Here is a 27,398-nt window from a genome sequence, read left to right on the forward strand (position 1 = left end):
CTACAATACAATAACAAAGAGCAATCTAAGTAATCAGTATATTAATAAAAGATAAATATATCTATTTATATACACTTTACTGTCATACAGCCAATCATTAGTAATTACCAGTATCAAGTTGGATCAAATGGTTACAATTACAGACACAAGTATGGCAAGATCGGCACACCCTTACTGTTTTTGCACGCTACACATCAAGATCATGAGGAGAGGGATGGTTATTGTTCCCTTTTTTTAAATAGCTTGCTTTTTCTGTGTGTTTATTTGTTGCTTGTTATTAAAATCATGTTTTTTAATTGATTTAGTTAAAGGAGCACAATGTTTTCTTTGAGTACAGTTGTACACTGCATATAATTACACATTTTAACATATAATAAGTAAAATTACTTCATCAAAATAAAACAATTTGCATGTTAAGATGCAGATGTCTTTCTTACTCACATTTTACAGTTTTGGTTGTAACATGTGCTGATGGTTCACTTGGCTCTCCGAAGCCTGCTTTATTTTCTGCAACCACTCTGAATTCATATTCAACTTTCTCTGTGAGTCCGGTTACTTGATATGAGAGTTCAGCAATTGACTTCTTCGCTGCCCTAACCCATCTCATTCCCTTTCTTTCTTTCTTTTCAACCATGTAGCCTGTGATGTTGGTACCACCATCATCAACAGGTCTTTTCCAATTGATTTTGACATAGTTGCCTCCAATTTCTTCAATCTCAGGTTTTGATGGCGGACCAGGAGGACCTTAAAAACAAAGTATGTCATAGTATTCAGCATACGTTCATGAAAAAAATACACAACAATTTTTAAATTTCTCAATCCAACAACATTAAACATGTCAGTTTTACATACCAAATTGGTCCACCATCTTAGCTGGCCCAGAAACTGCAGCGTCTCCAGGACCATATTGATTAACTGCCTTCACACGGAAGATGTATTCATTTCCCTGAATTAGATTCTTGGCAACATAGTGACAGTCAAGTACTTTTTCTGAAAGAATGGTCCAAAGGAGACGACTTGTTTCTCTCTTCTCCAGGGTATAATATTTAACTGGAGATCCACCATCTTCAGTCGGTGGTGTCCAGGTTAGTGTAACCTTCTCAGATGAAACTCCACTGACCTCAACAGGACCTGGAGCTGCAGGCACATCCATAACCTTCACTTTCACAGTCTCTTCTGAGACACCAAACGGATTGTTGGCTGTAATTGTGTAATCTCCCGAATCCAATCGGCTAGCATATTTGACAGTCAGTGTCGAGGACGTTGCAGAAGACTCAATCTGGCAGATATCTGAAGGCTTGAAGTATTTCCCACCCTTAGACCACATTGATGTTGGCGGTGGTTTGCCTAGAATGCTTGTTGCTGTTATGACGATATGGTCACCCGCTCTGACTGTGAGTCCTTCTTTAACAGTGGAATCAATAATGATGGTTGGTGCCTCTGTTGAATAAATCAATACAATAATTACCAACATGGTAGTGAAACACAACATTCTATTAAAACTAATAATCAATCATCAATACAAATATCTTACCATATTCATCTTTGCACACAAGTGTATCTGTTTGTTCAGAAGGAGGGCTCAGTGCTCCAGCAGAATTCTTTGCCCTGATTCTAAACTCAAACTTACAACCCTCCTGCAGATCTTTCACAGTGTATGCTGTGTCCACAACATTGACACTGTTAGCCTTTTGCCAGATCTTGGAAGGTAAATCTCGTTTTTCAATAATATAGCCAGTCAGTCTATGTCCACCATCAAACTTGGGCTCAGTCCACTGAAGTGTTACAGTACTTCTTGTGATACTGATCACATCAGGTTTACCAGGGGCATCTGAAGTTAAGAAAGAAAGGATGCACAATGTTTTTTCAAGGCAAATCTGCCCACGTTCATGAAACTGTTCACAGTGTTCTGGTCTCATGTTTTTCACTGTGAAAATATTTATAAAAACAAAATGCCAAGTAGACAATAAACCATGAAAAAAAAATTCACTCACCAATTGGATCCAATGCAACATGTGCTTCAGTTGGAGGACTTGCTCTGCCCACACCTGCCAGATTTGTGGCCATAACTCTGAATTCATATTCTAGACCCTCAGTTAAGCCAGTGACCTTGTGTTCCTTCATCTTAATGACTCCTCCTGACCTCTTCCACAGCATGCTGTTCTTTTCCTTGAATTCAACACGGTAACCTGAAATTACAAAGGCTACTTTATTACACAACAAAACCCACAAGCCACAAGTAAAAGAACAAAGAAGCAGTTTTTTGCAACAAAACGTGTACTGTACCAGTAATTGGAGAGCCTCCAGTCTTTCTTGGGTCAGACCAGGCCAATAATGATGAATCATGGCGCATACTTATGATAACAGGTGCAGGTGGTGCATCAGGTACATCTGGAAAATAGCAATCAAGTTACAGTTAGTCAGGAAAATTCCAATATCATACAGAATACAAATCAAAGCTATTCAACTCAGAAGACAAAAGTACTTACTGAATGGATGCTTGGCAACAATTGGCTCCGATTTGAGTCCTTCACTAATACCATACTTGTTCTGTGCACAGACTCTGAAGACATATTCTGTGTCCTCGTGAAGACCTGTTACTCTGAATGTAGTAATATTGGAAACTGCTTCAATATCAGTGGCAATGCTAACCCACATGTTAGTTACGGAATCCTTTTTCTCAAGAGTATAGTTGGTTATCTCTGATCCACCATCATCCTTAGGTGCAGTCCATCTCAGTGTACACCCATCAGCAGTGACATCCTTAAACTTTATTGGAGCAACCGGCATTCCTGGTTTTCCAACCACTCTAACAAAGATAGTGGACTCCTTGAATCCAGAACTGTTTTTCAGTGTGATGGTATACTTGGAGGCATCACTCCTCTGGCAGTCACGGATAAGGAGGGTTGTGCTGACAGCTGTGGATTCTGCGCAAACTCTTCCAGTATCTGTCAAATTCTCATCCTCACCCTTCTTCCAGGAGCATTTGGGAGTAGGTTTGCCATAAATTGGGAGCTTAATGCGGACAATACTTCCTTCCTTTGCAATGTAACACAGATTGGGAAGGCCCCGCAGGTCAACTCCAGGTTGAACTACGTAATACAAAGAAAGAGAAGAATGAAGTCAATATCTCCTGGTGAAAAATATGAATACTTAACCCAGAGACAGTTGAGCCCTGGTTGAAAGCACACTATATAGAAAAAAGGGTCCTAAGGGCATGCAGATAAAGACTTACTGATCTGGTCTTTAGCCACCACAGTCAGCTCTTTGTATGGACTGTCACCAGAGTCATTGACTGCTTTGACTCTGTATTTATATTCTTTTCCTTCCACCAAATCCTTGGCACTGTACTGCATATTCTTGGAACTCATAAGCTCCTTCCAATGGTCATCTCCATTCATAACCTCGAGCACATACGCGATGATGCGGCTACCGCCATCACTGAGAGGTCTTTTCCATCCAAGAGTGCATCCATCCTTGGTGACTAACACGGGCTTGAAGTCCTTGACTGGACTGGGTTCCTCTGTAATATACAATGAGTTGAGAATAATGTTCTTTCCACATAAAACCCATCAAGTATATACAGTAATAGATAATGCATGCATACTCACCGGAAGCTCTAACTGAATCTGTCGTTTCACACACCTCTCCAATGCCATATTCATTCACAGCCATGACTCTGAAACAGTAAGATCTACCAGCCTCCAAATCAGGGATCACGATAGAGGTTTTGTCATATTTATCTTTAACTAAAGACCAAGCTTTTCTCTCTGCATCACGCTTTTCAATAATGAAACCTGTTACTTCACTACCCCCAGTGATAAGAGGAGTATCCCAAATGATCTTGGCACTATCCTTAGTTGTTTCCTTGACAATAAGATTGACTGGTGGTCCAGGGGTATCTGTATGAAATACAAAGAAAGTAAAATTATATTAATGAATTTAGATATTTACATAAATTCATAACGTTTTACAGGTTAATTTAAGATATCATGAATTAAGTCTTAAATTATGCTTAATTATGCTTACCATAAACCTTGACAACAATTGTATACATCTTCATTCCACCGGCACTTTCAAGAGTCAGGATATATTTGCCCGCATCATATCTGTTGCAACTCTCGACTAAAACCATGGTGTCGGTATCGGTGGTCTTGATGATGATGCCCTGTCTCTCCTTGATGTTGGTGTTCATTTTAGCCCAAATCACCTTGGGGGTGGGGCGACCCTTTATTGTGGCATAAAGTTTCATTTTTGCTCCAGCACGAAGCTCCAGAACATCCTTCAGCTCAGCACTTAGTTCTGCCTCAGGATGAACTGAAATCAAACCAAGAGCACCTGGTTTTAATCTACAGTACGTTGGGTGTGTACATTCAGTATACCTAACTGTAAACTAATCATGAACTGGAATACTTGAAAAATGTATGTAGAGTTGAGCTTTGACTCTTACTTTGTAAAGTAAGTTAAGAATTGAAAAAGCTTAAATCAAATCAATTATTATTTTTCTGACATGATCCTAAAGATAGCTAGTAGTATAAACAATCAGATAAAAACCTAAATGTTACCATACCTAAAATATCCTTTGCAACATGTTTTCCAGGCACTTCGCATGTTTCACTGAAGCCCACTTTGTTCACTGCAGACACACGCAGCTGATATTCTGATTTATAAATAAGGTTCTGAACAACATAGAATGTGTCTTGGAGGTTCTTGGGCACATTGCATCTGATCCAGTCTGTTGCGTCGGTTCTCTTGCATTCAACAAGGTATCCCAGGATTTCACTCCCACCATCATTGGCTGGTTTAGTCCAGGACAGGCTGATTGTGCAGTTGCTGACGTCAGTCACCATTGGGTTCACAGGTGGGCCAGGAGGATCTATTGAGGATATATGTATCTCATTTTAAAATGATATATATATATATATATATATATATATTTAAAAGGCAACAGTAAAAATCTTATACCCCAGAAATTACACTAATGTTACTGTGTAATCAGTGCATTGCCTGATCTTTCCATACTGTACCTACACACTTTTCATAGTCTTTGTGTGAACAGTGTATTCATTAAAGATGTCTCTATGTAGCTCCTCTAATAAAGTGCGGTAAGTGCGTTTTTTTTAATAGACACTAACATTTTGCAGCACCTGGTACTACAATGACCGTACTGTGTGTTTTACAAACACATTACATTTCACTGATTCACAGTCCACCACGCCCACCCCTCTACGCAGGAACATATTACTGTTATATTAAAGATACATATAAAAGTTTGGATACTTACGAATAGGATCATGTGCTAAAGCAGCAGTGGATGGATCACTGGGTTTGCCAAGGCCAGCTGCATTCAGGGCAGTTACTCTGAATTCATATTCTGCTCCCTCTGACAGACCAGCAACTTCCAAGGTTCTCTCTGTAATGGGTTTTCTGTTCGCTTTAGTCCAGGTGATATCCTTACTTTCCTTCTTCTCCACCATGTAACCGAGGATGGTTGACTTGCCATCATTAGCTGGTTCCTTCCAACTAACAGTCATGTGGTCTTTGGTGATGTTTGTGATGATTGGTGCCTCACATGCTCCAGGGACAGCTAGAATTAAAATACGTTTTTTATAAACACTGTTCATTAGGCAATATTTTGCTGTGTGAAAAACTACAGTATATAAAAAGAAAGTTAGTAGAACTCTTACTGAATGGATTCCTGGCAACAACAGGATTCGTCAAGATAGCATCTCCAACCCCAAATCTGTTCACTGCACGGACGCGGAACTGGTACTCTTGTCCCTCGATCAGTTTCTTGGTGATGTGTTCAAACACATTACCCTGGATATTGGCTGCTACCTGAGCCCATTCAGCTCTGCTCGTCTCACGTTTGTCAACTATGTAATTTGTGATGTCTGAGCCTCCATCAGCCAGAGGAGCTTCCCAACTGATCTGTACACTGTTGGCAAACACGTCGCCAAACTTGACAGAGGCTGGTGGACCGGGAACATCTAAAAGGAAGAATACGCTTATTAAATATCATAATGGTACTATTTGTCTTTTGAAACTATAAACACATCTGAAAATATATCTTTGCCTGTGTATATACTTACCGAAAACCTTCAGATTAATTTCTTCCGTTTTGGATCCACTTGCATTTTCTGCCAAAATAGTGTATGTTCCCGTCTGTTCCTTGGTTACTCCAAGGAGCTCTATGCTGAAGAGATGCCTCAACTGAGACATCTTCAAAGTCTCAGAAGCTTTCAACACTTCCTCTCCCCTCTTCCATGTGACCTTAGGCATAGGTTTTCCAAACACCTCCGCCTCCAGGAGTACATTTGCCCTTGCTTTCACTGGCTTCAGCCTCTTCATCGGGATTCCTAATTCTATCCTTGGTGGAACTGAAATCATAATTGAGACAGGTCAGAAATGTGTTCTAAAATTCAATGTATTTAATTGTGGGATTAAGAGCAATGTCAATTAAATAGTTTTACCCTTCTCTGCAGAGACCAGGACTGGTTCTGTGATTTCTGATGGCCGGCTTATGTTGACAGCGGTCTTCGCGATGACTCTGAACTGATACTGCATATCTTCTTCCAGCCCTGTTACAGTGTACTCTTCTCTGGGTACATTCTGACTGCTGGTGTTGCAACGAAGCCATGTGTCTCCAGGGAGCTTCAGGGCTTCAACATAATATCCGATGATCTTGCTTCCACCGTCGTTCTTTGGTTTGGTCCATATTAAGTGGACTGTGTTCTTGGTAACATCAAGAACCTCTGGTTTACCTGGTGCGTCTTTAGAAGAATAATAAAAGTACATAACGTTTAAGGAAGAAGTCAGACAATGTCATGATTATAGTAGAACTTTAAAAGTGGAATAAAAAATACACATACCAACTGGTGTCCTAGCTGTGACAAAGTCAGACTTCTTGCTTGGCTTACTCTGTCCAGCACGATTGATGGCAGATACTCTGAAGTTGTATTCTAAGCCCTCAATAAGACCTGCACAGGGATATTCAGTGGATCTCACAACTGAGTCATTTGCCTTGACCCAAAGGAGGCTGTTCCTCTCTTTGCGTTCAATGTAGTAGCCAGTAATAGGGCTACCACCATCCCTCTCAGGTTTGTCCCAGGCCAAGAACATACAGTCCTTGTTGACCTTGGTGATGTGGCAGTTCAAAGGCTCACTGGGAACATCTATTGATACAACACACATATAAAATGTTTTAGGTTAAGTGAACAATTCAACAATACAATAGAGTTTAAATGTATTTTTTGTGTGAAACTTACCGAATGGGAATTTGGCAATCATCCTGTCAGATGTTAGGGGGTCTGAGATTCCATAGCGGTTCTCAGCGCGGACACGGAAGATGTATTCCTTTCCAGGGATAAGCTTTCCCAGTCTACAGCCGGCCTTGCCACAGGACGACACAGCGTTGACCCAGTCACCTCTGCTCACATCACACTTCTCAACTACATAGTTTGTAATAGGGCTTCCTCCATCTTCAGTTGGTGCTTTCCATGACAGCGTGCAGGCATCAGCGTCAATGTCACTGATCTCAAATGGAGGCTCAGGCGCTCCAGGGATATCTGCAACATTAACATAAAGGTATCATCATTCAAATCAAGGAGTTTGAAAATAACTTTTTATAGCCTATTTTTCAGAACATAAAGATACAAACCTCTGATGATGATTTTAATATGCTGATCTACTTTAGCACAGCTGTTCTCAGCAACCAGGCTGTATAAGCCACTGTCAGTTCTTGAGACGTCTTTGATGATGAGCACACACATGTTTGCAGATTTGTGCACAGCAAGACGACTAGAGGAAACAACCTTGTCCTCTCCACGCATCCATTTACATGTTGGCGATGGCTTTCCAGACACAAGAGCTTCCACCCTAAGTTTAGCTCCTGCTTTGGCAGAGACAGACTCTGGCATCACAATCTTGGGTTCCACTAAAATCAAAATGAAATATAATTTTTGGTTACACATTTGATAAAAAAAAACTACAACCTAAGTTTACTGGGTTGATATATTTGATTGCAACAAAAGAAAACGTACACATCTGTTCCTTAATTTCGTAAGCGTCCTTAGTTTCGGTGTACGAACTGCGACCCATTATATTTCTTGCTGCCACCCGGAATTTGTACTTCATACCCTCTTTGAGTCCACTAACAGAAAGTGTTAAATCTTTAACAGTTGTGTATGCCATCCACTCTGGTTCGGGCTTATCTTCCTCTGGTTTCTCCACAACCACAGGTGCTGGTGCAGGTTCTGGAGGGGAAACACCTTCTTCTCCTGTTACTGGTTCCACCAATTCAACTGGTTTTGGTTTTGGTGGGATCAGCTTCAGGTATTCAATTATATAACCATCTATCTTAGCTCCCCCATCACTTAATGGTTTCAGCCATCCCAGAAGTGCACTATTCTTCGTAATTTCCAGTACATCAATTTTCGGACATGGTTCAGGTTTGCCTGAGAAGATAAATTAGCCAAATTACATTCAAAATTCAGTTTGAAATAAAAGATGGTCAGGTATCTACTGAATCATATAAATGATCCTTAGATAGAATAAGGGTACTTACTGACAGGATCAGTTGCTATGTAGGACTTTGGTGTGGCTTTTGGAACTCCAGGACCATATTCATTCACAGCTATGACTCTGAAGTAATACTCTGTGCCTGAAACAAGTTGTTTGACTGTCATTTCAGTCTCCTTGACATTGTTTGCCACTGCTCCCCAGGTCTTGCGGTCGATTTCACGCTTCTCAATAATATAATGAGTGACTGCACTGCCACCATCCATTTCAGGGGGTGACCATGACAGCTTTGCAGATGTATATTTGATATCTGTGGCTTCCAGACCCACTACAGGCCCTGGGGTGTCTGTTAAAAGGAACAAAAGTGTAATTACATTCCCAATGTGTTTGGACTATAGCATATATGTTATTCAAACTGCAAGCAGCAATAGAAAAATATAATTTAGGATATTAGAGATGCATACACACTTACCCATTACTTTGACATTGACAAACACTGCCTTCTCCCCAGCTGGGCTGTGCAGGGTGAGGGAGTATTTGCCTGTATCGTCACGTGTACTATCAGGGATAACCAGGAAGGTCATTGTGTCAATGATATCCACATGTCCCTTTCTGACAACGTTATCTATTCCCATTCTTCTCCAAGTGACTTTGGGTGCTGGCCTTCCTCTGATTGTGGCCACCAGTCGGATGGGACATCCAGCCCTCACGGTCAGGCCCTCCTTCAGACTGGCATCCAAGTTAATTTCAGGTGCCTCTGTTAGCCAAACAAGTAAATAGTATGTTTTAATGTGATGAATGTTACACAACCTATCTATCAAATTGTCACTGAACTATAATATGAACATCTAAACAAACTATTTTTATTACACTAACCAGTGTAAGTCGCTCCAAAATGAGTGTTTGCAAAACAACTGAAATATAAATTCAAAGGGTATTTTGAGACTCACCAAGGATATCCTTGGGTTGCACAGGCATTGCAAGATCCGCTGGTAAGCTCATACCACATTGATTTTGGGCAGAAACACGGAACTCATAAAATTCATGATCATCCAGACTTGAGACTGTGAATTCACATACAACCAGCTGGGCTGCTACATTACACCTCTTCCAGGCATCCTTGCTGCCCTTAATCCTCATTTCTACCACATAGCCAATAATAGGAGCTCCACCATCAGAAACAGGCTTGGTCCAGTTCAGTGTAACTGAGGTCCTTGTACTGTCAGCAACTTTCAGATTTGTTGGAGCAGCTGGGACCTCTGAAAAAGACAAAACAAAATGAATCAATTGCATTTCACCACAGACACTTTTGAGATTTTTTTCAGACCTAAGCATTGTGAATGTTATAATATGTTATAATGTAATGAAGTGTACATACCAAGAGAGTCCCTGGCAGTGAGGGATCTTGACGGTTTGCTCGGTTCACCAATTCCGATTTCATTCTCAGCCCTGACACGGAACTGATATTCATGGTCACGGTGCAAACCAGTTACAGTCAGTTGAGTTGAATCAATGGAATGCTTGGTGCAAGGAGACCATCGGACAGCATACGCTTCCTTCTTCTCCAGAATGTAACCAGAGATTTCCTTTCCACCGTTATACTCAGGAGGGCTCCATGTTACGGTCATCTCTCCCTTGGAGATCTTTGTAATTTCTGGTGCTTCTGGAATTCCTGGTTTACTAAATTCGGTCCTTGCCACAATAGAGGCACTCTCGACTGCTGGACCTGCCCCCATCTTGTTTTCTGCACGAACTCTAAATATGTATTCATTTCCTTCTATAAGGCGGGTTACTTTAGCAGAGTTGGTGATCACAGCTGAAGAATGTATGGACCACACCATTCTCTTCTTCTCACACTTCTCAATGATGTAATTATAAATGTCACATCCGCCATCATCTTCTGGAATGTTCCATGTCAACATGCATCTATCCACCGTAACACCATCTACAACCAGGTTGCTGACAGGACCAGGTCTATCAAGGACACACACATTTGCCAATCCCGTGGCTGTCCCAGCACTATTAGTAGCAGTGATTTGATATTTTCCGGTATCTCCACGCCTTGAATTTGTCAACACAAATTTAGAGAACTCTACACCGGCTTCTATCTGGAGCCTTGAGCTCTTGGTTACGTCCCCTGTGTCATTTTCCTTCGACCACTTGACTTCAGGCACTGGTTTTCCCTTGACATCAGCTTCAATTCGGATGGAGTCACCAGCGTTAACCACCAGAGTCCCCTGCAACTTCAACTTGATCTCTGGCACCACTAACTGCTCTTTAACCTCCACCTCTGCGGTTGTCACCCAGTTGCTCTCACCTCCCTCATTCTTGGTCTGTACCCTGAACTGATAAATTTCCTTTTCTATGCACTTGTCCGCCATGAAGTAGGTTTCTTTAATTGCACCCTTGTGCAATCTCTCCCATTCCTCTGCCACTTTAGGTTTCCTTTCAACATGATAGCCCAGGTTACGGCTGCCACCATCATAGTCTGGCTTCTTCCATTTCAGGAAGACAAATGTCTTGCCGATCTCAGATATTATGAAGTCAATGGGTTCACCAGGCTTCTCAATGGGATCTACCGCTAGGATGGCAGTTTTAGTCTCTGTTGAGGGTCCAGCACCAATTTTGTTCTCGGCACTCACACGGAAGAAGTATTCACAACCCTCTTGCAGTGGTGCCTTAATAAGGCGTTTGGTGCAATCATTTGATATCAATGTCCATGTCCTTTGACTAGGTTGACGGCACTCAATAATGAACTGTGTTATTTCAGTGCCCCCATTATCCTCTGGGTTCTCCCAGGAAACCATGCAAGAATCTTTAGTTACATAAGTGGTCTTCAGATTCTGACAGACTCCTGGAGTGTCAAGCACATTCACAATAATAGTAGCCTGTGCTTGACCACTGCTATTTTTGGCAAGTATAGCATACTTGCCGTAGTCTTGCCTTACTGCATCTGAAATCACAAGCTCCACCAGTGGGTAGTTGTTGTTCATCTCCATACGCTTGTCATTGCCTAGAATTCTGGCATCCTTAGACCAAGTGATATCAGGATCTGGTCTACCTTTAACTCTAGCTACAAGGTTTATACTCTGTCCTGCCCTGACTGTAAGAAGGTCACGACAAGCAACATCAACTGTCAGCTCTGGGGGAACAAGAATGTCTTTAGCAAGGACTGTTTCTGGGAGCTCTGTAGGCTTGCCATCGCCAATAATATTGGAAGCACTAATGCGGAACCTGTATTCCATGCCCTCAGTGAGTCCCATTGCTCTGAATGCGCACATCGGGATGGGATCCTTATGAATCTTTTCCCATTTGCCAGTGGTTGACTTCTTACATTCAATAATATAACCTATGATGGGGCTTCCTCCATCTCTAGTTGGCTTGGTCCACACCAAGTCTGCATATGACTTGCTCCAGTCCCTCAGTTTAGGGTTTAATGGGGGCCCTGGCCTACTAATAGCACGGGTGCATTTTACTGGGTCTGACTGAAGAGATGGCTCACTTACTCCGGCAACGTTCTCAGCAAAGACCCTAAACTCGTAGGTGTTGTTTTCGAACAGACCTGATGCTCTGTATCTGAGATCCAATACAGGTGTCTTGTTGACACGAATCCATTTCCCTGTCATTTCCCGGCGCTCTACTACATAGCCAGTGACTGGACTGCCACCGTCGTAGTCGGGCAGAGTCCATTCTAAGGTCACAGCGTTTTCTGTGATATCAGAGCAGATTGGCTGCCCTGGTGGGCCAGGCGGATCAAACAAATGTTTGGCAATTGTAGGAGAACTCTCAAGTCCAGCACCAATGCCCACCTTGTTTTCTGCTCGAACACGTATAACATATTCACGACCTTTTTCCAATCGAGAAATCTTAGCATTTGTAACAGTGCATCCTGAACAGACAACTGTCCATGGTTCCCAGGCCTTTTTGGTATCCTTCCTCTCAACAATGTAGCATGTCACAGGAGTGCCACCATCATCTTTAGGCGGTCTCCAGTTGATGACCATGTGGTCAGGGGTAACTTCAAGGATGTTGATAGGGCCAACTGGGGCACCTGGTACATCAATCACCGTGACGTGTAGAGCAACAGTCTTGCTTCCAGCAGGGTTTGCCACGGTAAGGAGATACTCTCCTGTGTCACCTCTGACGCACCCAGTGAGGGTGAGAGATGTATTCATGCCTTCAGTGTCGATCTTGACATTGCCCTCTGTCACCAGTTCCTTTCCGTCACTCACCCACTTGGCTGTGGGAGTGGGAATTCCTGTCATGACTGCTGGAAGTACAAAAGTGCTTCCAGCCTTGACAATAAGACCTTCAATAAGCTTCACATCAACTGAAATAGTTGGTGGCACTGAAAAAGAAAGCATAAATGTTGGACTTTCAGTCAGGTATGGTCTCATCATTACCTGCAAACCTTTCAATTGGTGAAAGGTGATGTTTGACCATTGAGAAAGTGCTACATAAATCCAATCCATTATTATTATGATTGAGAAAATAAGTCTTACAGAGTTTCTCCTGGCAGGTTACAGGAACACTAGTGTCAGGACGGCTCACACCAACAGCATTCTGGGACTTCACACGGAAGCGGTATGTCTTTCCTTCCTCCAGTCCAGTGACATGGCAATGAGGATTATTGACAGTCTTGAAGGTGACCCAGTCTTTGCCCTCTCCTTCCTGGTGCTCAACAATGAATCCAGTAATCTCACTTCCTCCGTCACGGTCTGGCCAATCCCACTGGAGCCAGACTTCAGTCTTGTCTGCGTCGACGTGATGCAGATTCTTTGGTGGACCAGGTGGATCTGCAAATTCATGTAGAAAAACACAGTAATAAGTGTTGATAAACACTTTGGAAACTGTCACTGCTCAAACACTTACAATATAGCTGCAGTATATTATATTTTATCTACCAGCCCAGGATGGACAGAAACTTTCTGTTTTATTCCATTCTATTATTATCATAAGTACTCACAGAGTGGATCAACAGCCTTAATAGGTGTCTTAGTCACGATGTAGGCACTTCTGCCAAATTGGTTCTCAGCAGCAATACGGAACAGATACTGGGTGCCCTCCACCAAGTACATAGCCATCAGACTAGGTTTTTTGTTGGCTGCAGCCACTGGTACCCATTTCTCAGATGCCACGTCTTTCTTCTCCACAATGTAATGAGAAATAACAGCCCCTCCATTGTCCTCGGGAGCCTTCCAGGTCAGGTAGGCTGACTCACTGGTGATCTCAGAGATTTTCAAGTCCCGAGGAGGTCCGGGTTTATCTAGATAAACAAGCATATATTTTATCAGTTAATCAACACAATGTTTGTTGTTTGAAATAGATACGTCCCAACAAAACAGCCTGAACTCTTAAACGCTTAAATGAGTGTTGACCAGTCTATTCATTATGAAAGCCACCTTGTATTGGAATCTTTCTAAAATAGAATTCTAAAAACAATACAACAAACCTAAGACGAGCACTGCGCATGTAGCAGACTTCTTTCCAGCTGCGTTTTCAATAGTGAGCGTGTAGTTGCCACTGTCGGGGCGGACACATTTGAGTATCACGAGTTTGCTGCCAGTGGCAGTGGCTGCAATGGCACAACGATCTGCAGGAACATCTTTTCCTTCCTTCTGCCATACCACAGAGGGAGGTGGCATGCCCTTTATCACTGCACTGAGAGTGATATTTGTTCCGATCATCGCAAGATGATCACGCGACATGTTGCCATCAAGCAGCAATTCCGGTTCCTCTGCATATGCACAAAACAAAATAGAGAGCATTTAAGTATTGTAATGCATGGAATTGTAGGAGTTCAACTTTAATTGAACAACACAATGTACATGTTGAAGTATAGTTTTAATGAATTACTCACCCAATCTGTCATGCACTTTGACGGTTTTCTTACAAAGGGCAGGCTCAGAGCATCCAGCAGCATTCACGGTGAACACTCGGATGCTGTACTCCGTCCCGTCTTCCACACCCTTTAGAATGTAGTTGCATTGTGGACACTCTTCAGGAGTCTCATTGCCCTTCAACCATTCGACTGCACCAACCCTTTTGTACTCAACAAGGTAGCCGAAGATTTTGCCTTTGCCATCATGGCGAGGGGGCTGCCATTTCAGGCTTATGGAGTCCTTTGTCTTGTCGATTGCCTCTGGTAGTACAGGAGGACTGGGAGGGACTATGATGAGAGAATTTTTTTTAATTATCAATGCAATTTTCATGTATTGCACATTGTTGAATATACACCAAATAGCATTTAAGGATGTGTATAGATAATATACACTTACCAATTGGATCTTTGGCAAGAATTGTATTTGATGGGGGACTAGGGTCACCAGTGCCAATTTCATTTTCTGCCATAACCCGGAATTGATATTGACATCCTTCAACAAGGTCAAGCACCCTGAACTGAGTAGCTGGGTAGAGGTGTTCTCTGGTGGCACGAGACCATTTCTGTGCATTTGGCTCCTTCTTCTCCAAGATGTAGTTAGTGATAGGCTTGCCGCCATCACGGGGTCTATTCCAAAGCACAAGGCAGTTTTCGGCATACACCTCTCTTACAATGGGTGTCTCTGGTGCTTCAGGAACTCCTGTAAAACAGACCATATGATATAGTGTTAGGAACAGCATCAATTACACAGAAATGTACAGCAAAAGAGTAGATAATGGTTTCTGTCCCAAATTGCAACATATTTCTGCCTGTATACTGTACTACCTTAGACTAAGGCCCACAGAGCTGTGGTCAAAGAACTATTTATATATTGTAGGGAATAAAGTGCCATTTGAGACACAAACTTAACAATGCTAATCTATTGTAGATCACTTACTGAATAGATCTTTGGCTCTCATCTCCTCTGATTCCAGAGGATCACTGATGCCGTACATGTTCTCAGCACAAATTCTCATGATGTACTCTCTTCCCTCAGTTAACCTGGGAATTTTACATGTCAGCTTTGTCGAAGCCGATGTTACGGTCTTCCAGATGTCACTATGGACGTCTCTCTGGTCAATTACATAGTTGGACACGTCAACTCCGCCCGAGTCAAGAGGAGGTTTCCAAGAGATCACCATAAAGTCTCTGTGAACCTCATTAAATATGACTGGACCTACTGGAGGTGTAGGGCGATCTGTAGAGGGAAAATTATCTTTTAGTCACTTTAGTTCAATTAAATATTCATTAATAATATTTAATGAAGATAATAAAAAGTTAATAATAGGAGATCTTCTGCTTGAGTGAAGGACAACTTACCTACAACATTAAGATTGCAAATTCCCTTTCGAGAGCCACTGCTGTTTTCAACCACCACGCAATATCTGCCACTGTGCTCACGCTTGAGTTTCATAAGGCCTAAGGTCATGGTTGTCAGTGTGTTTTTGAAATGAATGTGCTGATCTGCCTTTAGCTCCTTGTCTTCTCTGTACCACGTGATAGATGGAGATGGCTTTCCGGTGTAGCGACCATGGAGAGCCATACTCTCCCCAGCACGGATGATAATCTTGTCACGGAAGTCAAGCTCAATGGTTGGGGGCTCTGAAAAAAGTCCATTCAGTATAATTATTAAAAGCCATGAGCTAAATTCAAAATGTACACTGTTTTCGGTATTCTACCGTCACATTTATTCAAAGTAATTTGTTAGTAGAAAACAAAGTAGAAAACAGCAACCATCTCACCGAGTTCATCTTTGCAGGTAATTGGTTTGGTGGAGAATGATGGCTTGCCCTGCCCAATTTCATTCACAGCGCTAACTCTGAACTCATAGGTATCCCCCTCTTTCAGACCGTCGTAAGTGTATCGCCGCTCCATCAGCTTCTCCTTTGTCAGCCGTGTGAACTTGTCCTTGCCGATTGAACGGGCCTCTAGAATGTACCTGGTGACCTCTGACCCTCCGTCAGACACAGGAGGTTTCCATGTTAAGCTAATGTAGTCTTTATGGACCGCTGTGACTTCAAGATCCTCTGGGCGGTCAGGAACGGCTGGGTAACACAACATAATATGATGCATCGTCGTCTTCTAACAAAACATTTCAAAGTTACTGAAAATGAAAGGGCTAGGGTTTGAAGAGAGCAGAGCGTTGAATAATCCAAACCCATATTGGCAACGGTATAATTTAAACAGGTTCCAACATCAGCATGCGCATTATGTATGTTTACCACACTTACAGATAAGATCCTTGATGACGATTTCGCACACCGTGTTAACGAAGGGCCCGACTCCGATGGCGTTCTCAGCCGCAACTCTGAAGAAATAGGCCTTTCCGCACTGCAGTCCATGGGCAACCGCCGAGTGCCTGGTGACCGTGTAAGACAGAGATGTCCATGCCTTCTTCTCCGCCTCACGCTTCTCAATGACATAGTTGGTGATGGCAGAACCGCCATCGTCCTCAGGGAAGAACCAGCACAGCTTGCAGGAGTCACTGGTCAGATTCTCTGCGGTGAATGGTACTGCCACGGGACCAGGAACATCTGAGGAGGAAACAAACCGTCAGACGTGCGCTAACATGCGTGGATTCTGTGGAGCCGTTACTGAGAAGAAAACTAATACGTTGTGTGCAGCAGATAGTAGAATGCGATATGAAAAACATTGTGTTTTTCAACATCTGTGCATCTATTTTTACTAGTAGCAGACTGACTCTTAGTGGATGCCTTTCAGAATCCACTTTACATAACTGCCTTTTTTTGTTTTTGTTGTCAGCAACTTCTTTGTTAGTTCCTGGTCATCCTGGTTCTTCCTATCTCACTGATTATTATATCCACAAATGTCTACCCACTTACCCAGGACATCAACGATGATAGACCTCTTCTTCTCTCCTCCAGCGTTAGCAGCCGTCAGAGTATAGACTCCTTGGTGTTTCCTGGTGCAGTGCTTGATGACCAGTGATGAGCTAATGGCAGTGGTCTCAACTACTCCCTCTTGGGGAAGAGCAGCATTGTCGCGGCTCCATGTGATCACTGGAGCAGGCTGGCCAGACACGAAGGCCAGAATGCGGATAACACCACCTGCATGGACTACCATCCTCTCCTTCACTGTGGCATCAAGGTCCACCTCAGGAGCAACTGTGATAGGGATAGGAATATCAAATTCATCAAATAGATCACAATTCACAGAGCACACATAGATCATTTAAAACTAAATGATATATCAAGAAAAGTGGGCCAGGTACAACATGAAAAAATGTATGACGAGTATGACTATTAACCCAGTGGTATATCTATTAACCCAGTGGTATATCTATTAACCCAGTGATATATCTATTAACCCAGTGGTATATCTATTAACCCAGTGGTATATCTATTAACCCAGTGGTATAACTATTAACCCAGTGATATATCTATAAACCCAGTGGTATATCTATTAACCCAGTGATATATCTATTAACCCAGTGGTATATCTATTAACCCAGTGATATATCTATTAACCCAGTGATATATCTATTAACCCAGTGATATATCTATTAACCCAGTGGTATATCTATTAACCCAGTGATATATCTATTAACCCAGTGATATATCTATTAACCCAGTGGTATAACTATTAACCCAGTGATATATCTATTAACCCAGTGGTATATCTATTAACCCAGTGATATATCTATTAACCCAGTGGTATATCTATTAACCCAGTGGTATATCTATTAACCCAGTGATATATCTATTAACCCAGTGGTATATCTATTAACCCAGTGGTATATCTATTAACCCAGTGATATATCTATTAACCCAGTGATATATCTATTAACCCAGTGGTATAACTATTAACCCAGTGATATATCTATTAACCCAGTGGTATATCTATTAACCCAGTGATATATCTATTAACCCAGTGATATATCTATTAACCCAGTGGTATTCAAACCGCTCCTCACTTACACCCACACAAAGCCAGGGCTTTTTGGGGGTAGAATGAGATTTGCCTGATCTCTCCTACTAATTGAAATTTAAAACCATTTGTTTCTCTTAAGCCAATGAACAAATATTTGGGAGGTCATGTTAAGAAATGTAAACTGTAAAACCTATGACTGCCATTTATTATATACAATTTTGATGCAGATTTATTATACAGCTCTGGAAAAAATGAAGAGGAAGGTTTTGAGTGAGGAACGGAAGGGTTACAATTAAGAGACCACTGCAAATTGAACACTTCAGTTCCTCACTCAAAACTTTCCTTTTCAACTATTTTGGAAAGGAAATAAAAAGGTGCAGTGGTCTCTTAATTCGTTACGGAGCTGTAGATAAATGTAGATGGGTTCCCCAATTATGTATTTCTGTTGTGACAGAACATTTCTTTTTCACATAGACAATTGTTATTTCACAAAGTTTTATGAAATCTCATTAATGGGGGGAAGCAATACCCAGATGAAGCTGCACTCTAATACGCCAACTCGACCATGCGCACACAGCGAGACAGCAAACAATTACTTCATGTGATTTCTGTGTCAGCTTACTAAAGAGCAGTCTTAGTTGACCAACAGCCTACTGACCAAACAATCAAATAGTTGACTGAATGGGGCCAGGCCTAGATATTACCAGTTGGCTTTAATAACTCAATCAAGGCCTTGATATTTGGATGACTACTGTACTGTAACCGGGTGGGCTATCTATTAAATAGAAAAACTACATGGAACGGCTGGAGGTCCCAGAGGAGAGATTTAAAAAAACTACCGTTTTGAACAACATTCATCTATTTCTCCTAAAACAACATTAGATCAGGATTTAACAAAGGAGCAGTTGAAACAAAAAAATCTTACTTGTCCTGTCTTCGACCTTAATAGCATCTGTGACTTCACCAGGTTCGCTAGGGCCTGCAGCATTCAATGCTATCACTCTGAACTTGTAGACTCCACCGGTCTTTAACCCAGTAACGACCAACGTCAGGCTCCTATGCTCCTTGTCTTTAGCCTGAAACAAAAGTAACTGTATGTAAAACTTTTGTACATACAGGTTACCTTATTGGGAAAAAAAACATTACATTCCCAAGGTTAGATTGGGAATTTGGAAATAAAACCCTTCATCCGCTTCCGCTGTCAGATTAACTTCTATGAAGGAAGTTTCCTAGGAAAATAATAACTAGCTTGGCATGAAAACTGTAAATCTACAGGAATAGCAAGACTTCCAGTCATTGTGCTAACGCTAGCTTGTAACTGAGCAAACGCTAAATAGCAACTTCCTTCAAACTGCATGCTGAGATGTGAAAAGACATCAGCATCTGAAAGCACATAAAAAGCCTCATTACCAAGATCCGAAACTATCCCTATAACTTTACAATACTTACTTTAACCCATTTGTCTGTTCCCTCCTCTAAGTATTCAACAATGTATCCCGTTATCTTCGACCCACCATCCTTCAGTGGTGGGATCCAGACCAGATCCACTGATGACTTGGTCCAGTCTGTAACTTTTGGTGTTGGAGGTCCAGGGACGGCTACACAATAAAATAAAAACATGTTTAAAAGACGGAAATATGGTTAAAGAAGATTTTAAAGAAGACATTAAGTCGCTATAATGAGTGCAAACCTGCCACATATGGCGGATGATATTTGTCATTGGTCTGCGCTCCTGTAACCTGCCAACTGAATGTCTAGCAATCATTCATTCTAACCATGTTTGGAGGCTTTACAGTGTTATTTTCCATTTACTCGTTTAGAAACATTATGCAATATGCTTCAATTTTGGTTGTAATTGGGTACAACAGTTTAACAATGCTCAGAAAGAATGTAAACGTTATGTCATTCATTAATCAAGTGGTGTCATAGATAAAAAGATCCATAGATAAATAGATGCTCTTGGATTGTTACTTTAAATGAGAATGGGTTCTCAGTGAACTTTATAAAATAAGTGTACAAAGCAACCACAGATGACCCCCTTTAGGATCCAAGGTCTTAAGTCCAATCAAGTATAACACAGTACTTACTGATAGGATCTCTGGCGAATGTAGGGTCAGTACAAGCACTGGGAGGTCCGCATCCTGCTGCGTTGATAGCTGTGACCCGGAAGAGGTACTGTGATCCTTCAACAAGTCCAGTCACTTTATAGGACATCTCCAGGGGCATGACCCGGATGGGGTCGCGTGTCACCCTGTTCCAACGTTTTGAGGTGGTCTCTTTACGCTCAAGCCAATAGCCAGTCACTGGACTACCGCCATCCTCGTCTGGCTCCTCCCAGTTGAGAACCATAGACTCATGGTCCACGGCTGAAATGGTTGGCTTCTCGCATTGGCCAGGAACAGCTAGAGAAAACCAAAATATATTATTTCATCAGGTCACTGTAGTACTTTGGGATCACTAATGATGACAAATATACATTTGATGCAGTAATACATTGAAACAAATCTTATTGTCGCTACACTTACAAAAGAGTTTTCTGGCTTGTTCGGGTTCACTGTCCAGAGGCTCTCCAACTCCGTATTTGTTCTGAGCACAAATTCGGAACACATACTCATGCCCCTCCATCAGGCCTTCTACTGTCCAGATACGCTCCTTGGGTTCATTGGTCACATGTATCCAAGTTTTCCGGTTGGCTACGCGCCTCTCAATGACATAGTTGGTCACCTTGGAGCCACCATCATCCTTTGGTGGCAGCCACGACAGGGTGATCTTCTCAGCATCAACTTCCTCAAATTTCACAGGACCAGATGGTGGTCCGGGACGCCCTGAAGAAAGGAAGCAATACCATTAATTGAATGAAAGATACACTTCTAAGATAGATTTGTGCATATTCTTGGTTGCAAAACTATAATAATATACCTTGCTGAGTGTCAATAGCAATGGGAAAGTTTGTAAAAGACGACATGCCAAAGGATGTTTACCTAAGACATTGAGTCTCATCTCCTTGGATGCCTTTCCTAGGCTATTGCTGGCTGTGATGGTGTAGAGGCCGGTATCTGAGCGCTTGCCCTGTTGGATCAGCAGTATGCAGCTATCATCAGACACAATCTTGTTGATGTGCTCATCGTACGCCACCTCAACCTTGTTTTCACCCTTGTGGGGTGGAGCCTTGAACCAGGTGAGAGTGGGGAATGGACAGCCCCTGATCTTAGCCTTGATGCTGATGTCAGTTCCTTGTTCAACCTCCATGAACTCATCCAGATCGATAGCAGGAGCACCTGACAGACCAACAATGAAAATCATTTTAGAAATTCAGTCACTTTCTATACACAACACAAAATCATTTTAACACAAAATCATTCAACTCATAGTACCATACAGAATAGAACCATTCACTGAAATGAAGCACTTCTCTACTGTATACCAACTTACGCGTCTGGTCTTGGATGAAGACTGGTCCAACGGTAGATGATGGTCTGCTGGGTCCGGCTTCATTCACGGCCTTAACACGGAACTCATACTCTTCTCCTTCGGTCAGGTCCTCAACCTTGAAGGTGAGTTTCTCAATATCACGCCTGTTGCACTGTCTCCAGGACTGCTTCTGTGATCCACTGGTGTCCCAGCACAGACGATCAACAGTGTAGTGTGTCACTGGAGCTCCACCGTCGTTCCTGGGTGGCTTCCAGGTCAGGGTAGCTGTGCCCTTAGTAACTTCTTGAATCTTCACTCTTGTGGGAGGATCAGGAGGATCTGAACAAATACAACCAAAGGAATTATTACTGCTTGTATTAAAGAACAGGTTTGTTTTGTGTAATTACAGAACCTGTTATGCAGAACAAGATGGCTTTAATGAATGTTGTGCTCTTACGGATAGGATCTCTGGCCTTTGAACTTTCAGTGGTCTCAACCATTGGTCCAAATCCAAAGCGGTTCTCTGCCCGGATACGGAACAGGTAATTCTGTCCCTCTATAAGGTCAGGAACAACTAAGGACAGAGCGGCACATGCTGGGTTGCACTTGGTCCAAGCTTTTCCCTCTACAGTCTTCTTCTCAATGAAGTAACTCTTCACCCTTTCACCACCATCACTATCTGGAGCCTTCCATGTAAGTCTACATGTGCCTCTTGTGATGTCTGTGACTTTGAAGTCTTTGGGTGGACCGGGCACATCTGGAAATAAGGTTTTGCCAAAAGTTAGAAATCTTGTAAAAGATGTGGTTTGTTTTGTTCATCTACCTGTGTTATTTCATTTTTTACTTACCAAGGACTGCGACTCTGATTTTCATGTTCTTGTGTCCGGCTGCGTTTTCAGCCGTGACGAAGTAACGTCCGACATGTTTAAGGCAGCTATTAGGGATGGTGATGACTGATGTTGTATCAGTTGATGTGACCTGGATGAGAAACATTTTCACAAAACACAAGTATTACCAAATGAGACGTGAGAGCTAAAAACATATTAGGGACGGAACTAAAACACCACAGGAAAGACTAAAACAATCTAACACTTCAAAAAGCTAACTCTCTCTTAAAAACAACAAAGCTGATATTTCAGCCCAATCTTTCTATAGTAATTACCTCAGAATCAATTGGAAGGATATGGATGTCATTCTTCTTCTCAGTCTCAGCTGTTCCATCCTTAAACTCCCATGTAACTTTAGGAGTTGGACGACCAGTGACCACAACTGGGATTTTAATAGTAGTTCCAGCTCTGCAGGTCAACAGATCATGGGCGCTGATCTCCAGACTTAGAGTTGGTTCAACTGTGCAATAAAATAGTACAACATCAATATGGTAAGGCATAGAGCTCTTGTATTAATGAAATCAGCAAGCTTAACTCATTTATTTTTGTGTTAATCACTCACACATCACTTTGTTATAAAAATTTCATTAAACTTTCTTGTTTAACTTCATTAAACAAAAAAGTCCCTGCTCTGTTTATTGTATGACAAATAACATTCACGTTGGCATGGAGGCCAAAACAGGATGTTTCAGGATGTGTGTTACTTCATGCTCTTACTTAAGATGTCCTGGACAGTGGTGTCTGCGGAACGTGCGCTCGGTTCAGATTTTCCAGCAGCGTTGACAGCAGTGACTCTGAATCTAATCTTCTGGCCTTCTTTCAGGTCTGGGACGGTGAACTCAGTGGTGGGGTGCAGCTTCTCAGGGTCACTTACTCTCTTCCAATCCAGAGAGTCTGTGTCCTGAACTTCAATGATGTAGCCCTTGACTGGGCTGCCACCATCTTTCTCTGGTGGGGTCCAAGTGAGAGTGACGCTGGACTTTGTCTTGTCCTTAACCTCTGGTATTCCTGGTGCACTAGGGGGATCTGAAAACAAGTCAATGCAAGTTATGCTAACAATGGTTATTTAATATAATTTGATTGACGACCGAACAGCAAGTGTTCACTGGATTATAAAAAGAAAAGTTGATCTTCTATAACCCTTCACCATTCATGAATAATTAATGATTCATTCACTGTAAATCATTAATGAAGCATAGACTGCAAAATCACCAGAGAAAAGGGCTGTACTCACTGTGTGGATCAACAGCAAATGCACATGGAGATGCCTCACTGGGAGGTCCGACTCCGGCACTGTTCTGAGCGCTCACTCTGAACTGATACTCTGACCCTTCATTAAGGCGCAGTACAGTGTATTCCAAACCCCTCACTGCAGGCTTGGTAACTGGAGCCCTGTTCACACGACCCCAGATCCCAGCTCCTCGCTCCCTCTTCTCTAGCCAGTATCCTTTAATGGAGGAGCCACCATTGTCCAGAGGAGGCTCCCAGGTAACTGTCATGGTAGAGGAGGTGGCTGCGATGATTCTTGGCTTGCGAGGTGGACCAGGAAGCCCAAATGGATCCCTGAGGACAACCTTCTCTGTTTCACAACCATCACTGACTCCAAACTTGTTCTCAGCTTTGATTCTGAATTTGTACTGGCCCATTCTGTCCATTTTGTACACCTAAAATGAGGGATATACACATGCATTAGAAATCATAAACATTGTATCGACAAGAAACGTTAAGACAATTTAACCATGCAATTGGAGTTATTGGGGAAGCTTCACCCCAGACCCTATTTAATCAGTATTTGACTCATTTTGAACTTCGGAAAGTCAAAATTTGACTTACCCCATATCTCCTATCTATGATATTGCAGGTGAGCTGTTCAAAATCAGACTTCTTTCTGCTGGCATCCCTCCTTTCGATGATATAGTTACTGATCTCACTACCACCATTGTCCTCTGGTGCTGTCCATGTCAGATAGCAAGAGTCAGCCTGAATGTCAGACACCACAATGTCGCGTGGGGGCGTTGGGCGGTCTGTGGAAAGGGAAAGAAAACATTATGAGAATGTTTCGCCATTTCTAAAAAGCTCTTAGCTATACTTTTTCCTTCTTTGAAGGAATCTATAATGACAACAACCGGAACAAGTACCCTAATTTCTTTAAGGACGTTTTTTAGCATGGGCATACCAAAACACTGTTACGCAATTGATAACATGACATGGTTTTCACAGATGGAAAATGTTAACGGTCGCTGAACATGTTTACCTAGAACCTGCACGTGTATAATGTGCTGTGCTTTGCCATGGGAGTTGGTGGCACTCAGTTTGTAGTCTCCCTTATCTCCTCTGACAGTCTCAGGGATGTAGATCTTTGTGGTGCATTTGGTGCGGGCCACCTCCTCGTACTCCATTAGCAGCTTTTCCGTTGCCTTGGGGATGATGACGTCGTCCTTTGACCACTGAACCTCAGGCATTGGCAGACCCACCACTTCAGCGGGGATCTCAATACTATGTCCTTTCCTCACAGTGATCGTATCTCTCTTGAAATACTCCAACATCGAGATTTTGGGGGGAACTATAATAAAACATACAACAGGTGTTTAGTGTAGAAAGAAGTTGCTTTCTAATCCAAGATGCATGGTTTATAAATTTTAAAGTCTCACAATACTTACTTTCATCATCGTGGATGTTAGCAGTGATAGGTTTGGAGCGTTCGCCCTCTCCCACCTCAGTGATGGCAAATACACGGAACTGATATTCATGGTTCTCTGATAAGTTCTCCAATTTGAGGTTTAAGTCTGTGCAGAGCTTGCGATGGGCCGCTTCAAACTCAGTTCCATCTGTTCTCATCTTCTCAACGTAGTAACCTGTGATTGGGCTGCCTCCGTCACTACGTGGTGGCTCCCATGCAAGGGCAATAGCATTTGTCCACCTCTCAGTGAAGTGCAGTTTCAATGGTGGAGATGGAACAGCTGAATGGAAGAGGAAAGTTGTAGATATATATTAAAAAAAAAGAAGACACTTTGGGATACTGCCAATCATACATTTCATATACTCATAAAATGTTTTATGGATGTTGGAAACAGATTTCCTTTTCTTGTCATACCTTTGGGATCCGAAGCCATAATAGGCCCGATGTCGGTTGGGGCACCATCACCAAACTTGTTCCTCGCAAAAACACGGAAATCGTACTCTTCATCTGTAAGCAAGCCCTGAATGTCACATTTGCATGAAGCAGTCTCAACTGGTTGTCTGAACAGCTTCATCTTTGCATCCTTTCTCTCCACTACGTAGCCTATAACATCGCTGCCACCATTATCCAGAGGATCTGCCCAGCTCAAGCTGATTTTCTTCTTGCTGACATGAGTTGTCTTTAGATTAACCACAGGCCCAGGGACATCTAGTGAGAACAGGACAAAGGGTCAATATTAAGAAGCTTGTAATTCATAAAGAATACAGTTTAGCACTATATCCTCATCAGAGATGTGTAATTCTTACAGTCCTATGTGAACAGTTGACAGCACACTTACCCATGACGTCTACTTTGGTGACAGCAGAGTTTGTTCCACTACTGTTAGTTCCGGAGATTTTGTAATTTCCGTGGTCTGTTCTTTTGGCATGCTTGATGAACAGAATGCTGTTCTTTCCTTCTGTTTCAATGACAACATGCTCTTTGTCAGTTTCAGCCTCATCCTTTGCCCATGTCACCTCTGGCTGTGGTCTACCGATTGCGAACGCCGGCAGTCTCAGTGTCTCGCCGGCTTTGATGATGACTCCATTCTTTACAGAAGCATCAAAGTCAACCACTGGGGCCTCTGTAGACATTAAAATAAAAAGTTAGTTTCATGGGTACACTGTAGGGCCCTCAATGTAAATGCACAACATCAAGGCCGGTTTCTACGTTTTTTCAGTACAACCCTCCAATTAGGGACATATTTAGGCCTGGGGCACCAGGTGGGTATAATTAATGATGAGAACATAAAACGAGCAGGAGGTCATTAAAACCTGCTTTAGGTCAATAAAACAATTAGCATTATAATAATTATACAAATGTTCATCTTATTTGTAAATAACATTAAAAACACAATTCAAATTTGGTATAGCATGATGCTTGCAAAGCCAGGCTTGTGGATTCCCACAGTTCCAGTACAATAAATGTATGTACTTACTGCTGTCTGGATTAGAGCACCTACTAAATTACTAAAACACATTGATATCAGCTCAGTTATGTAATGTATATGCACTATACGAGCTAACTAGGTGGTTCATTAGCTAGTGTGATCCAAGTAGCCTTGTTTGCCCACCAACAAACTAAGTCTGTTGGCCAGTCTTTGCTCAAATCTTTTAATCAGTGTTGATGAAAGAAATCGGACATCAAGGCCTCTTCCGTAACCTTTCCCTTTCTGTGAATAACTCTAAATAACCCACCCACATCCTTAGATTGCATAAAAAGGGCTGTACAAGTAGATTTGACAGCTGGATACCTTGAGGCTCCTTCACAGTGACAGGATCAGTCATGCCAGGCACTCCAGGGCCGGCGTCGTTCACAGCAAGGACACGGATGTAGTAGTCAGCACCCTCTGTCAGCCCAGTCACGGTGTACTTCAGCTCCTTGCACCTGAACTCGGTATTACGTTTCCATTCCTTCTCTCCAGCCAGAACACTCTCAACATGGTAGCCGAGGATATCTCCTCCTCCATTGTAAATGGGGGGGACCCAGGCAATATCAACTGTTGTTGCAGTGGTGTCAAGGACTCTTGGAGTGGGTGGGCCAGGTGGCA

At 42.3% G+C, this 27,398-nt stretch overlaps 1 protein-coding gene across 1 annotated transcript in view; it reads right to left on the bottom strand.

Moving 5' to 3' along the window:
• The window catches only part of ttn.1 (titin, tandem duplicate 1), a 163,655-nt gene that overhangs the window by 47,031 nt on the left and 89,226 nt on the right, over positions 1 to 27,398 (bottom strand). Inside the window, exons 118-166 of the mRNA XM_029113520.2 lie at positions 27,102 to 27,398; positions 26,148 to 26,432; positions 25,724 to 26,017; positions 25,290 to 25,589; positions 24,884 to 25,192; positions 24,463 to 24,653; positions 23,864 to 24,293; positions 23,347 to 23,655; positions 22,905 to 23,089; positions 22,591 to 22,720; positions 22,200 to 22,499; positions 21,764 to 22,081; positions 21,313 to 21,609; positions 20,857 to 21,156; positions 20,419 to 20,733; positions 19,781 to 19,929; positions 19,257 to 19,407; positions 17,284 to 17,565; positions 16,672 to 16,974; positions 16,183 to 16,485; positions 15,761 to 16,042; positions 15,339 to 15,638; positions 14,799 to 15,101; positions 14,381 to 14,689; positions 13,973 to 14,257; positions 13,487 to 13,786; positions 13,023 to 13,316; positions 9,899 to 12,868; positions 9,471 to 9,779; positions 8,993 to 9,277; positions 8,567 to 8,866; positions 8,043 to 8,456; positions 7,661 to 7,936; positions 7,269 to 7,568; positions 6,873 to 7,175; positions 6,474 to 6,773; positions 6,093 to 6,380; positions 5,688 to 5,990; positions 5,285 to 5,587; positions 4,571 to 4,876; positions 4,030 to 4,317; positions 3,612 to 3,902; positions 3,236 to 3,523; positions 2,490 to 3,092; positions 2,287 to 2,391; positions 1,995 to 2,189; positions 1,535 to 1,831; positions 853 to 1,440; positions 442 to 744 (exon numbers count right to left, since the gene is read on the bottom strand). Of these exons, the coding sequence (XP_028969353.2) occupies positions 442 to 744; positions 853 to 1,440; positions 1,535 to 1,831; positions 1,995 to 2,189; positions 2,287 to 2,391; positions 2,490 to 3,092; positions 3,236 to 3,523; positions 3,612 to 3,902; positions 4,030 to 4,317; positions 4,571 to 4,876; positions 5,285 to 5,587; positions 5,688 to 5,990; positions 6,093 to 6,380; positions 6,474 to 6,773; positions 6,873 to 7,175; positions 7,269 to 7,568; positions 7,661 to 7,936; positions 8,043 to 8,456; positions 8,567 to 8,866; positions 8,993 to 9,277; positions 9,471 to 9,779; positions 9,899 to 12,868; positions 13,023 to 13,316; positions 13,487 to 13,786; positions 13,973 to 14,257; positions 14,381 to 14,689; positions 14,799 to 15,101; positions 15,339 to 15,638; positions 15,761 to 16,042; positions 16,183 to 16,485; positions 16,672 to 16,974; positions 17,284 to 17,565; positions 19,257 to 19,407; positions 19,781 to 19,929; positions 20,419 to 20,733; positions 20,857 to 21,156; positions 21,313 to 21,609; positions 21,764 to 22,081; positions 22,200 to 22,499; positions 22,591 to 22,720; positions 22,905 to 23,089; positions 23,347 to 23,655; positions 23,864 to 24,293; positions 24,463 to 24,653; positions 24,884 to 25,192; positions 25,290 to 25,589; positions 25,724 to 26,017; positions 26,148 to 26,432; positions 27,102 to 27,398 (17,136 nt within the window). The remainder of the gene's footprint in view (positions 1 to 441; positions 745 to 852; positions 1,441 to 1,534; positions 1,832 to 1,994; positions 2,190 to 2,286; positions 2,392 to 2,489; positions 3,093 to 3,235; positions 3,524 to 3,611; positions 3,903 to 4,029; positions 4,318 to 4,570; positions 4,877 to 5,284; positions 5,588 to 5,687; positions 5,991 to 6,092; positions 6,381 to 6,473; positions 6,774 to 6,872; positions 7,176 to 7,268; positions 7,569 to 7,660; positions 7,937 to 8,042; positions 8,457 to 8,566; positions 8,867 to 8,992; positions 9,278 to 9,470; positions 9,780 to 9,898; positions 12,869 to 13,022; positions 13,317 to 13,486; positions 13,787 to 13,972; positions 14,258 to 14,380; positions 14,690 to 14,798; positions 15,102 to 15,338; positions 15,639 to 15,760; positions 16,043 to 16,182; positions 16,486 to 16,671; positions 16,975 to 17,283; positions 17,566 to 19,256; positions 19,408 to 19,780; positions 19,930 to 20,418; positions 20,734 to 20,856; positions 21,157 to 21,312; positions 21,610 to 21,763; positions 22,082 to 22,199; positions 22,500 to 22,590; positions 22,721 to 22,904; positions 23,090 to 23,346; positions 23,656 to 23,863; positions 24,294 to 24,462; positions 24,654 to 24,883; positions 25,193 to 25,289; positions 25,590 to 25,723; positions 26,018 to 26,147; positions 26,433 to 27,101) is intronic.

This window comes from Esox lucius, chromosome 16 (assembly GCF_011004845.1).
Source record: "Esox lucius isolate fEsoLuc1 chromosome 16, fEsoLuc1.pri, whole genome shotgun sequence".
NCBI lineage: Eukaryota > Metazoa > Chordata > Actinopteri > Esociformes > Esocidae > Esox > Esox lucius.